The sequence below is a fragment of the Coregonus lavaretus genome, assembly GCF_964263955.1.
Source record: "Coregonus lavaretus genome assembly, chromosome: 34".
Classification (NCBI taxonomy): domain Eukaryota; kingdom Metazoa; phylum Chordata; class Actinopteri; order Salmoniformes; family Salmonidae; genus Coregonus; species Coregonus lavaretus.
In genome coordinates, this window is record NC_140021.1 from 6,625,697 (window position 1) to 6,638,019 (window position 12,323).

Here is a 12,323-nt window from a genome sequence, read left to right on the forward strand (position 1 = left end):
TCCCTTTCAGAAAGAAATCCCCAGGCCTCCAATCTCCTACTCTAGTGGAAGCGGGGGGGATGATTGGAATAAAACAACAGACCTGAATGCTGCTTCTATGGAAAGTTCAGGCCTAGTTTGACTATCAGAGGCAAGGCTCTGCATACTATAAGTTTGTGCTGCAACTCTTTCATAAAAATAAGAAAATGTTTTTATGTGTAGTACGGCTATGATATTCTGGCTAATGGTACACCATGATCCTTACTATATACATTTACATTTTAGTCATTTAGCAGACGCTCTTATCCAGAGCGACTTACAGTTAGTGCATACATTATTTTATTTTTTTTCATACTGGAATCGAACCCACAACCCTGACGTTGCAAACGCCATGCTCTACCAACTGAGCTACATCCCTGTCGGCCATTCCCTCCCTTACCCTGGGCGACGCTGGGCCAATTGTGCGCCGCCCCATGGGTCTCCCGGTCGCAGCCGGCTACGACAGAGCCTGGATTCGAACCAGGATCTCTAGTGGCACAGCTATGCGGTGCCTTAGACCACTGCGCCACTCGGGAGGACACACCATACACCAAAACTAACCATAGCTATAACCATAACGAGCCTGACGCTAGTTTTGGAACTTTGATATATAAGCTTGTCCTCTCCAGCCATCTAATCTAGGTTGTGTGTCCATCCTCAGATCTCCTACAAGGCCCTCAGCTCCTTCGACACAGAGTTTGACCTGAGCAACCAGAGCGGTAGGGTGTTCAAGTTCAGCAATGAGACGTTCCACATGTTTGTGGGTCTCTACCCCGGCTCCACCTACTCATTCACCCTCCGGGCCAGCACCATCAAGGGCTTCGGAACCCCCATCATCACCCAGTTCACCACCAAGATCTCAGGTGAGGAGAAACGATGGTCAAGATGAACACACCTAGTCCTTGACAATTTGTACTGTAGTGCCCAAAATCCTCCAGGAGATCCCCAATAATACAGCAGTGTTTGTGTTTCTGGTGTCTGTGTTTGTCTACATTTGTGTGTACTGTGTACTTACTGTTATGTGTCGGTCTCTATGTCGTCTGTCTCTCTGTCGGTCAATCTGTCTCTCTGTCGGTCGATCTGTCTCTCTCTGTCGGTCAGGATTTCTGTCTCTGTCGGTCTGTCTTTGTATGTCTGTCTTTGTCTGTATGTGTCAGTCGAATCACCCCATAGAGATAGATAGAGGACTATTTTTTATATCTGTGCCATTATAGCGTCTGTGACAGCATGGGCAGCACCATTGAGGCTACAACCCATAGGAATCCCCACCCAGTTGACTACTTTAAAATGGCGGAAGCATGGTGGAAGCCCTGAATGTCAATGTCCATGCTAAAACGGGTTATATCCATGATGAGTCCTCTATCTGTCTCTGAGTCACCCTCTCCTGTGCTCCTGTGTTCCCCCCATAGCTCCGTTGATGCCAGGCTATGACCAGGAGACTCCCCTGAACCAGACAGACAGCACGGTCACCGTCCTGCTGAAGCCTGCCCAGAGCCGAGGAGCCCCCGTCAGGTAAACCCATTTACACCTCACCGCACACGTCAACACACACATGCACGCACGCACGCACGCACACACACCGATTAACACCCTGCCCTCACTCCCACCCCTATTGTCCTCTCCTCCTCTCACCACCACAATGCCGTGCACCCCACAAATCGCCTCGGCTGCCAACCGCCACGGCCTCCCTCTGACCTAATTGATTGTAATTGCCTTGGGAAGAGAGTGTCTTTATCCATACTTCTGTTTTGATAGGGGTTTTTACAATGCATCACGTCTTCATGTGGGCATTTGATCTGAGCAAGCGGCGCTTTTCTACCTTTTGAAGATAAGAATAAAGCTTTTTTTCAGACTCCAAAGATGAGTGCTCTCTCTCGCTCTCGCTCTCTCTCTCTCTCGCTCTCTCTCTCGCTCTTCCTCTTATGTTGCCAGGTACATCTGGAAGCACAGATTGTCATCAAGGGTGTCTCTCCTTTGATTTGCACACCACTGTAAATAAACAGAACAAATGAGAAATATGCAATATGCTTGCCTGGGATCACAAACTGCGGTTTGAGCCTTTATTTTTTCTCCTTGAAAAGGATGGTTGAGAGAGAAATCAAGAACAGCGATGGCAGGTTCCCACACCCCGGCTATGTTATCATTCCCTCATTTGCTGCTGCTGCCGCTAGTGCTGCCGACGAGCTCTCCATGAAACCTACGGCTGTAATTTGTCTGGCACTAAATGCCCAGACAAATGTGTGTAAGAGAGAGAGAATGTACTTGCAGGAGCATGCACGTGCGTGCGCGTGTGTGTGCACTGCAGACTGCAGATATTCTAGCGGGTGGGTCTGAAGTCGTCCCCCACACAGACAGGATATCCAACTACGGTCATGACTGTGTTGTTGTCAGAGCTCCAGCTCTTAGTCATGAAGTCCTTGTACTGCATTAAGTTCACAGTTACGTTATCACAAGCCCTGCATTGTTTTTTAATCATTAATAGACACACACACACACACACACACACACACACACACACACACACACACACACACACAGGGGCTGTCCAGCAGCTGGAGTGATTAAGTGTTTTAATGATTCAGACTGAGGAGCTAACCAGTGTCTCTACGGAGTGTACACACATATATATATGCACACACACACACACAGGCTTCAGGCTGAAGGTCCCTGGCCACAAATAAGATTGCTGAGAGAAGTATTGACTTAACACAAAGAGGGGCAGAATCCTCGCTCCGCTCCCCCCACCACACACGAAACAACAACCTATCTCTGTTATCAAATGAAAGGATAAAAAGTCTGAATGAACCAGCTGTATAAATGCTGTAAATCTGCCTGTGCTTTAGCGCATGGTGGCCCTTCATGAAGTATTCACTGTCCACTCCTGTCTGAAGCCACTTTAATGGCCGTTTGAGAAAAGTGACAAAAGACACTGAGAGAAACACTGAGTGGCTCCTCTCTTTACCTCGCATGAATAGAGCCTAAATTACACAGTAGGACCGTAGATATGTTAGCCTTTTACACCTGCCGATCACATACTAAAAAAGGAATGCACTCACTGGAAGTTGCTTTGGATAAAACCATCTCCTAAGTGGTATATTGTTATTGTTTTTATGAGGTAGACTGAGCCAAACGCCCGCAAGATATCCACAAAAGGTAGGACACTGGAATTCACATGCCATCAAACATTATCTTTTAATTCAGTATCCTTTAATTTGACAATAGTGTCACCTATGACAGGTGTCACAATGCCCCTCAAAATATCACTATGGTAAGATTAACACCAACAATAAACACACTTAACTGTCAGCCCTCCTCCAATCCCACGCAGGTACACTTTTTTTTTCTCCCCAACGATGTCTTGACTACTGTCATTCTGTCACATTGGCTCATCGTTGTCATCTTAATTACAGTTAATGGCTCTTAATGAAATCACAGGATTCGCTAATTAGCGCATTTAGGCCATTTTTGGTTGACTGGTAGGGAGTCGCTAACAGATAAAAGAGAGGATTTGGCGACTAAAATGTTCTCTGGGTTGTATAACTCCCCATAATCCCAGCACAATGGCTCACCAGGAAATTAAATCAAATCAAAGGCTGTAAATTGGAGCGATGTATGATTAATTGGGATTAATAGTCATTATGACACATTTAGGATATTCTGATACTGTATATTGAAGAGCATTATCAACCGTCAATCAAGTGACGTAATATTTAGTTCTACTGCCATAACTATTATTATTAATATTCCCAATTTCTATGCTTCAGAGTTGTTAAACATGTTGGTCACAGCTCTCTCCCTGACATTTAAAAAGGTTTCCTTCGAAGTGTACTTGTGTGTTCTCTGCTACCACGTGACATGTTGAAAGCACCAAATCATGTGTGCGCTCTAGCCAGCGACTCTATTTGTTGTTACATGTATGTAGCAGTCTGTCACAAGAGACTAGTAGAAAGGTGATGAACACATTCAGTCACAATCCCCATACTCCTTCTATCCGGCTACAGTCAGTAAAGAGGGGGGGGAAGAAACAAACTAAGAAATGAAAGTCAAAAGGAGGATGAAAAGCAGAGCATTTGAAGGAGTCTCCTCTTTTCCTCCCAGCATATTATGACAGGATGACAGTTGTGGCGGAGAGCAACACTGTAGGTCCCATTTAGGGAGGGGGAGGGCACGTGTCACAATAAGTGGCTGAAAAGATCATCCTCTGTTGCTACAGCTTGTAAAGAACGCATGCATATACAGTTGAAGTCGGAAGTTTACATACACCTTAGCCAAATACATTTCAACTCAGTTTTTCACAATTCCTGACATTTAATCCTAGTAAAAAATCCCTGTCTTAGGTCAGTTAGGATTACCACTTTATTTTAAGAATGTGAAATATCAGAATAATAGTAGAGAGAATTATTTATTTCAGCTTTTATTTCTTTCATCACATTCCCAGTGGGTCAGAAGTTTACATACTAATTGAGTGTATTTGGTAGCATTGCCTTTAAATTGTTTAACTTGGGTCAAACTTTTCGGGTAGCCTTCCACAAGCTTCCCACAATAAGTTGGGTGCATTTTGGCCCATTCCTCCTGACAGAGCTGGTGTAACTGAGTCAGATTTGTAGGCCTCCTTGCTCACACACACGCTTTTTCAGTTCTGCCCACATATTTTCTATAGGATTGAGGTCAGGGCTTTGTGATGGCCACTCCAATACCTTGACTTTGTTGTCCTTAAGCCATTTTGCCCCAACTTTGGAAATATGCTTTGGGTAATTGTCCATTTGGAAGACCTATTTGCGACCAAGCTTTAACTTCCTGACTGATGTCTTGAGATGTTGCTTCAATATATCCACATAATTTTTCTTCCTCATGATGCCATCTATTTTGTGAAGTGCACCAGTCCCACCTGCAGCAAAGCACCCCCACAGCATGATGCTTCCACCCCCGTGCTTCACGGTTGGGATGGTGTTCTTCGGCGTGCAAGCGCCCCCCCCTTTTTCCTCCAAACATAACAATGGTCATTATGGCCAAACAGTTCTATTTTTGTTTCATCAGACCAGAGGACATTTCTCCAAAATGTACGATCTTTGTCCCCATGTGCAGTTGCAAACCGTAGTCTGGCTTTTTTATGGCAGTTTTGGAGCAGTGGCTTCTTCCTTGCTGAGCGGCCTTTCAGGTTATGTCGATATAGGACTCGTTTTACTGTGGATATAGATACTTTTGTACCTGTTTCCTCCAGCATCTTCACAAGGCCCTTTGCTGTTGTTCTGGGATTGATTTGCACTTTTCGCACCAAAGTATGTTAATCTCTAGGAGACAGAAGGCGTCTCCTTCCTGAGCGATATGACGGCTGCGTGGTCCCATGGTGTTTATACTTGCTTACTATTGTTTGTACAGATGAACGTGGTACCTACAGGCATTTGGAAATTGCTCCCAAGGATGAACCAGACTTGTGGAGGTCTACAATTTGTTTTCTGAGGTGACATGACATAATTTTCTGGAATTTTCCAAGCTGTTTAAAGGCACAGTCAACTTAGTGTATGTGAACTTCTGACCCACTGGAATTGTGATACAGTGAATTATAAGTGAAATAATCTGCCTGTAAACAATTGTTGGAAAAAGTACTTGTGTCATCCACAAAGTAGATGTCCTAACCGACTTGCCAAAACTATAGTTTGTTAACAAAACTATAGTTTTCATACACTTATGTTGGAGTTTTAATGACTCCAACCTAAGTGTATGTAAACTTAAGACTTCAACTGTACATTCAATTAATGAGCTCTAGATCAATTCTGAATGCATTATCATATGCCACCGTTCTTCTTTGGAGGGATGATACATCTAATTTTAGCACTTTGTTTTAACATGATGTGAGTCGGTAGCATTGGAATTGATGTCGTTCATTACACGATATATTGTGGAAGAACACGACTGGTTGTTCGCCATAACGTCCTCCCCGTTGATGGGATTTAGTCAGCCAAATTTGAATGTGAATTACCAGATGTTTTGCTGTGATACATTTCACTAAGAATGCAACCCATCCAACTGATTGGATACGTTTGGTAAAAGCACTTGAATGACAATGAGTCGGGACGCACACAAAATCACAACCTCTGCTTAACTTAACAGCCAAATTAAAGAAGGCAGGGCTATATTTGCTAGGCTTTTTCCTGAAAAACAAACACACACACACACACGTCGCGTTTGGTGCATAAAGCCTTGAGGGGCTGCATCATTGACAGGCTGGTGTTTGAAGCGGGCTCTCTGGCAGCGTTACATACGTGTGGTGCTACAATAGCAACCTTAGCAGGGGCAAGCTGCTTCTTTAAATGGATTACTGTCAGTCACGTTAGCACCCGCGCTAATGTGTCAAATCTGCTACACCCGGGCTAGAACACTCATCACCCTACACACACAATCACACGCTCCTCATTCCTCCTCCTCACTTCCTGTGCCAAGACAAGCGTTTACACAGTGCTGTGGAGGAAGATGACTTGTGGCCTCCTAAACCCAACGTTGCCCCAGCCACGGAGTCAAAGCACTTTCTCTCTGTCAACTTTCACCGAGGACAGAGCCATCAACACTCCAGAAAAGAGATGGTGAGAGTGAGTAATTGAGAGTGAGAGACACTCTCCTCTATTTCTGGCCCAGATCCCTTGTTTTTCTCCTGGCATGTTCAGCTCTAGCCATCCCCCCAGGGGAGGTATCACATTCCCGCTTCTCCTTCAGCTCTATCCATCCCCCCAGTGGAGGTATCACATTACCACTTCTCCTTCAGCTCTATCCATCCCCCCAGGGGAGGTATCACATTACCACTTCTCCTCTCGAGGGTAACCCCTTTTTTCATTAATTCACAGAGGAAGCGTTTTGTGTGGTGCAGTGTTGTGACAAAGGTTTCCTGCTCTTGTCGTATTTCCTGTGTACGCGGACAGGAAACACGGTGACAAGCCTCCTCAGCAAGATACCCTGAGATTTAAGTGACATTTAATCTGTGCAGGTTGGCCTCATTTGTGTAGACCTGGTCCTACTTTATGGCGGAGGGGATAAATAAGGGAGCAGGGAGACAGGTGGAGGCTACAGGGGGAGAAGTGCTGTTGATGCTGGCCTCAGGAGATGGGGCCATGCGGTCCCTCTACCCCTAAATCAGTTACAGAGTAACCAGTACTGGACCACTGCCTGAGGGGAGATGAACGTTTAAGTTCAGTACCAGTCAAAAGTTTGGACACACCTACTCATTCAAGGGTTTTTCTTTATTTTGACAATTTTTTACATTGTAGAATAATAGTGAAGACATCAAAACTATGAGATAACACATACGAATCATGTAGTAACCAAAAAAGTGTTCAACAAATCAAAATATATTTTGTATTTGAGATTCTTCGAAGTAGCCACCCTTTGCCTTGATGACAGCTTTGCACACTCTTGGCAGTCTCTCAACCAGCTTCATGAGGTAGTGTATAATTGTGACGTCACAAAGGACCACACCACACTAGTCACTTCCCTCTCTTCTTCTCACCTTTCCTTCCCTCATCCTATCTTCTCCTCTCCTCTCCCCTCCTCTCTCCACATAAAAAATACATCTGGGTAGGTCCCGGGTCACCATTGTGTCCATGCCAATGAGGAGGTTGTGTGTAATTGGTCTGGCGTCACGTTGGGCGCCACTCTGAAACGGAGCTAGCAGCGCAGCACAAGGACCCCTAATTGGTGTCAGCTGAGGTTGCCCAACTGAAACAGGATCAAGAGTTTAGCTCTACTGCTTCTCTTTCTCTCTCGCGCTCTCTCGCTCGCGCTCTCTCTCGCTCGCTCTCTCTTGCGCTCTCTCTCGCGCTCTCTCCTCGCTCTCTCTTGCGCTCTCTCTCGCGCTCTCTCGCTCGCTCTCTCTCGCGCTCTCTCTCGCGCTCTCTCTCGCACTCTCTCTTTCTCGCGCTCTCTCATAGCTTACCAGGTGCTTGTGGAATGTTTTCTCACTTCCCGTTTCTCTCAAATCACACAGTCACATGTCTCTCCCTGATTTAATAATGAATATGACAATGTTGACAGTCTCTTAGCTGTCTCACTGTTGCGATTGGTTCCCAACGGCTCCTGACTATGTAGAGTTGTTCTCCATAGGTGTTAGTTCTTGGCTTACTCTGTTCTGAGTGGAGTGGATGAGAGGTTGGTGAGAGGGGGCTCCATTGGGGACTGTTGGGTCTCTAGGCCATGTGGAGGAGGGGATGGAGGGGGAGGGGAGGGGATGGAGGGGGAGGGCACACACCCTGTCTGGGGGTGAGTTACACCATCTTAGGGAGGAGACAATCCTCCTGACCTCTCCCCCAAACCTCCCTGACTCTCCTGGACCAGTGAAGGCTAATTAGCCACTAAAGACAGTTCCCCAGCCCAACCTCATTTTAATTCCTCTCCAAGGTTTCTCTATTTTCCCTGGGTAGCTACCAAGTGGACAGTTAATTCCACTTCTCCCTCTCTCTCTAAGAAGCCTCATTGATTGTTGTGTATTGATTGTCGGAGAGTTAATTGAACGCTAAAAAGGACTAGAACTACTATGGGATCTTTCCAAACTCCAAAGTAGGCTGTCTTTTTTGCTTAGTTGCTTAGCTTTCAGCTGGTGTCTCTGTAGTTTCATAGCTCACAGTCAAGCTAAGGCCAGAAGAGACTGAGGCAAAAACCAATATGAAACCCGCAGTGAGATCATGGAGACGCAGCATTTTGCCATCAGCATTTTCCATCTCGCCTGAAGGAAAAATTATTATACTCATAACCTACCAACGCCTCGCTTTAAATATGCAGCACTTCAATATGTATTTTTCACTATGATAAACCTGATGGTTATCCAATAAAGGATGATATTTGAGCTGGGAAGGAGGAATAGAGGAGTGGCAGTCATTTTGTGCTGGAGTGATGCAAATTTTTCTAGATTTTCTACAATTTCTCTGGACATTTACTAGTGCCCAGGGCACACCGGGAGTGAAAAATATTTAATTAAGTGGTATTGTTTTTCTCAAATTGATATCTAGACGTTGCAGGTAGCCTTGGAGTATCAATTTGTGCTGAGTTTTGTATTATTTATTGAAGATGCATCGTTCTTCTCCGGTTCCAGCCCCCAAGCGTCTGTTTTTCTCTTTACACTGGCTGTGCCCAGAAAGCAGATGCATTTTTCATCCCGGTAATTTGCAGAGAAAATATCAACTTTTGACCTGTTGTCTGGCGGAAAAAATAATAGTGCTTTGTCATATCATTATCATAAATAGGCTCTTACTGCAAACAGTGTTTATTGGTTTATTCCATTTAGAGCTATAGAAATGAGTTCCCTCATTGGCATTAGAATACAAATTAGGTTTCACTTACTGTTTCTTAGTCTGTATTTTCTCCTGGAGTGCTCAATTATTCCTATACTGTTAGCCTGGTTGAACCAGACTGAATGCTACACCCACCACATAGTGTTCAATCTGGTTTAGCCAGGCTAGAATGTACTCTACCTTCACAGGGGAATCTGTTGGGTAGACCTCTAATAGGTAAGAACAATGAGAGGTGTCTGTCCCAGAGGCACAGTCTCCTGGGATACATGGCAGAGAGAGGGAGGGAGGGAGGGATAAATCACCGCAGTGACAGCCTCTTAAAGTAATGGCTGGCCTTTAACGAGGTTCTAAATCTGAGACTAAATGTTCTCCTCACCTTCTCCTTCCTCCTCTCCTCCTCATCTCCCACCCAGCTCCTCTCCTCCTCCTCATCTCCCACTCTCCCACCCAGCTCCTCTCCTCCTCATCTCCTACTCTCCCACCCAGCTCCTCTCCTCCTCCTCCTCATCTCCCACTCTCCCACCCAGCTCCTCTCCTCCTCCTCCTCATCTCCCACTCTCCCACCCAGCTCCTCTCGTCCTCATCTCCCACTCTCCCACCCAGCTCCTCTCCTCCTCCTCCTCCTCCTCTTCATCTCCCACTCTCCCACCCAGCTCCTCTCCTCCTCATCTCCCACTCTCCCACCCAGCTCCTCCCCTCCTCCTCCTCATCTCCCACTCTCCCACCCAGCTCCTCTCCTCCTCCTCATCTCCCACTCTCCCACCCAGCTCCTCTCCTCCTCCTCCTCCTCCTCCTCCTCCTCCTCATCTCCCACTCTCCCACCCAGCTCCTCTCCTTCCTCCTCATCTCCCACTCTCCCACCCAGCTCCTCTCCTTCCTCCTCATGGTGAAAGGGCAGAAGGGAACTTATTGATGATGGGAAAGTTATTCTTGTCTATGATGAGTTATACAGCTCAAAGAGCACAGAGAGACTTGCATGTTCACGGGGACCTACCCCGATATTCCCCAGCAGTTTATGACAGATCTAATCTCCAATGGATGTGTGGAGCCAGGGGGAAATTTAATTGGCAAATATCGAATAGGCCTGACTATTTATAATTCAGCCTGCAGAGGAGAGCACTCAACCTGACAAATTGTATTATTTTTAAGTCAAACAAGTTTTATTTTTTTGGTTTTACACTTGTGTGGGAAGTCATTAATTTTGATTATGACGAGTGGAGGCAGGAGTCGGGAGCTTGCTTGGTTATTTTTTTAAAAGTGAATCTCTCAGGTTAAAGATGATGGTTACTTCCTGGAAAGGTTGTAGGTCAGTTGAATTTGTCTTATGCTGTCTTTGCAACTCACTCCCCATGAGTTCCACTTGGCTGTGCATGAGTAAAGGCGTCCGAATGCTTCCCAGTCAAACAGTTAGGAAGAGTTTGTGCATATAAATGATTATGACATTTTGTGATGTTTTTGTTCGATTTGGACTTCGGTAAGTAATCTTTTGGTTGTTCCGGCACACACATTTCTTTTCTTGAGGCAAGCCAAAGTCTACGCCCCTTCGTCGATGATTGGGCAACAGTAGGGATTCTTCAGTAAAGGTTTTGTCATTCAACGAGAGACAACTCGTTTTCATGCACATTTTTTCATTTTTTGAAATACTGATTAGTTAGATGTAAACTTGCGTGACTAAAATCTCATTGGCAAAACGTCAAAATCAATGACATAATTATTGAGTTATCTTAGATTAATTCTGACTATTTTGAGGAAGTGTATACTGGCTATGGCGTCTCAAAATGGACAAACAGTACTATTGCTGCTTTTTTCTAATTTTTCAAACAAATGTCTTTTAAACAAACAGCCTTAAAGTTAGGTCTCAGTTTTATGCTCCATTTGAAAGTCCTTAAAGTGACAAAACTGTTCAGAGGAGATATGGAAAATACAGCAGATGCTCTCCAGTACACTAGACTAGGGCAACCCGGTATAACCCGGTTTCATTATGTCATATTATAAAACCACATGATTGGTTGTAAGGATTGACAAAATAAGATGAGTTAAGCAATTAGAATGTATTTCTAATGTGGGAGAGTCACTGAGAGGTCTGCTGTCAAATCAGCAATATTCATACTCTTCGATATTCATACTTGTCTTTTAATATTCATACTCGTCTTCAATATTAATATGCCTCAATGCAAACTCCCATATCTCTCGGTCTCGGTCTCTCTCTGTCTCCCTCCCGCCATGCCTCCCTGCCAATATCCCCATCTATTGCATTGGAAAAAGGTTATGGCTTTGGACTTGGGCCCACTTGATCCCCCACCCAATCCCTATCCAGTTTCTATTAATATTGCCTATTGCCTCTTCCGCTTCCCAAGGCTTTCTACCCAGGAGGCCTGGTTCAGGGTTGGATGTTGGATGCTGATCTCTCTTCTTATAATAAACTTAACTCCAAGCCTGACATGGAATAAGGGGCTAGCGCGATAGTAGGAACCATTTTCATGTCATTATTATTTGCGACACACTTAGCGGCGTGCTAATCCCCAGCCGGCGTCAGGGATTCTGTCGTCTAATATCCTTGCAGAGAGCGAGATAAATAAAGAAAGAAAGGGAGAGAGAGAGTCACAGAGAAAGAGAGTCACAGAAAGAGAGTCACAGAGAAAGAGAGTCACAGAGAGAGAGCCGGCTTCTACAGTTCCCCCTTTTATTTCCTGCCGTTTAAATCCCTCCACATAGATGAGATATCTAGAATCCCACCCGACTGCTATCGCTGTGACGCTCCTTAAATGAGATAGTGGTCTACTTCTAGGGACGGCGGCGGGCTACGAGGCTGCAGGCTTTCATGAGTTAATTAAAGCTGTCAGTTTCAGGATGGGGCTACGTTCGCTCAGTCAGAGAGCGAGAGAGGGTTGACTAGACCCCCTGGTGTCACCACCTCAGCCAACCTCCAGTGCGACAGTCTCTCTCATCCAAGTCTACATGCTTATTCATACAGTTAATTAGTTCATTGCTCTCAGCTTCAGTGAAGTAGGAGTTTGGCTTATGTTCAGT

The 12,323-nt window shown here is 45.2% G+C and overlaps 1 protein-coding gene across 1 annotated transcript in view; it reads left to right on the forward strand.

Moving 5' to 3' along the window:
• The window catches only part of LOC311109258 (receptor-type tyrosine-protein phosphatase mu), a gene marked incomplete at its 5' end in the record, with an annotated part of 292,145 nt that overhangs the window by 176,508 nt on the left and 103,314 nt on the right, over positions 1 to 12,323 (forward strand). The window contains 2 exons of the mRNA XM_084152095.1: positions 680 to 881; positions 1,428 to 1,530. Coding sequence (XP_084008221.1) covers positions 680 to 881; positions 1,428 to 1,530 — 305 coding nt within the window. The remainder of the gene's footprint in view (positions 1 to 679; positions 882 to 1,427; positions 1,531 to 12,323) is intronic.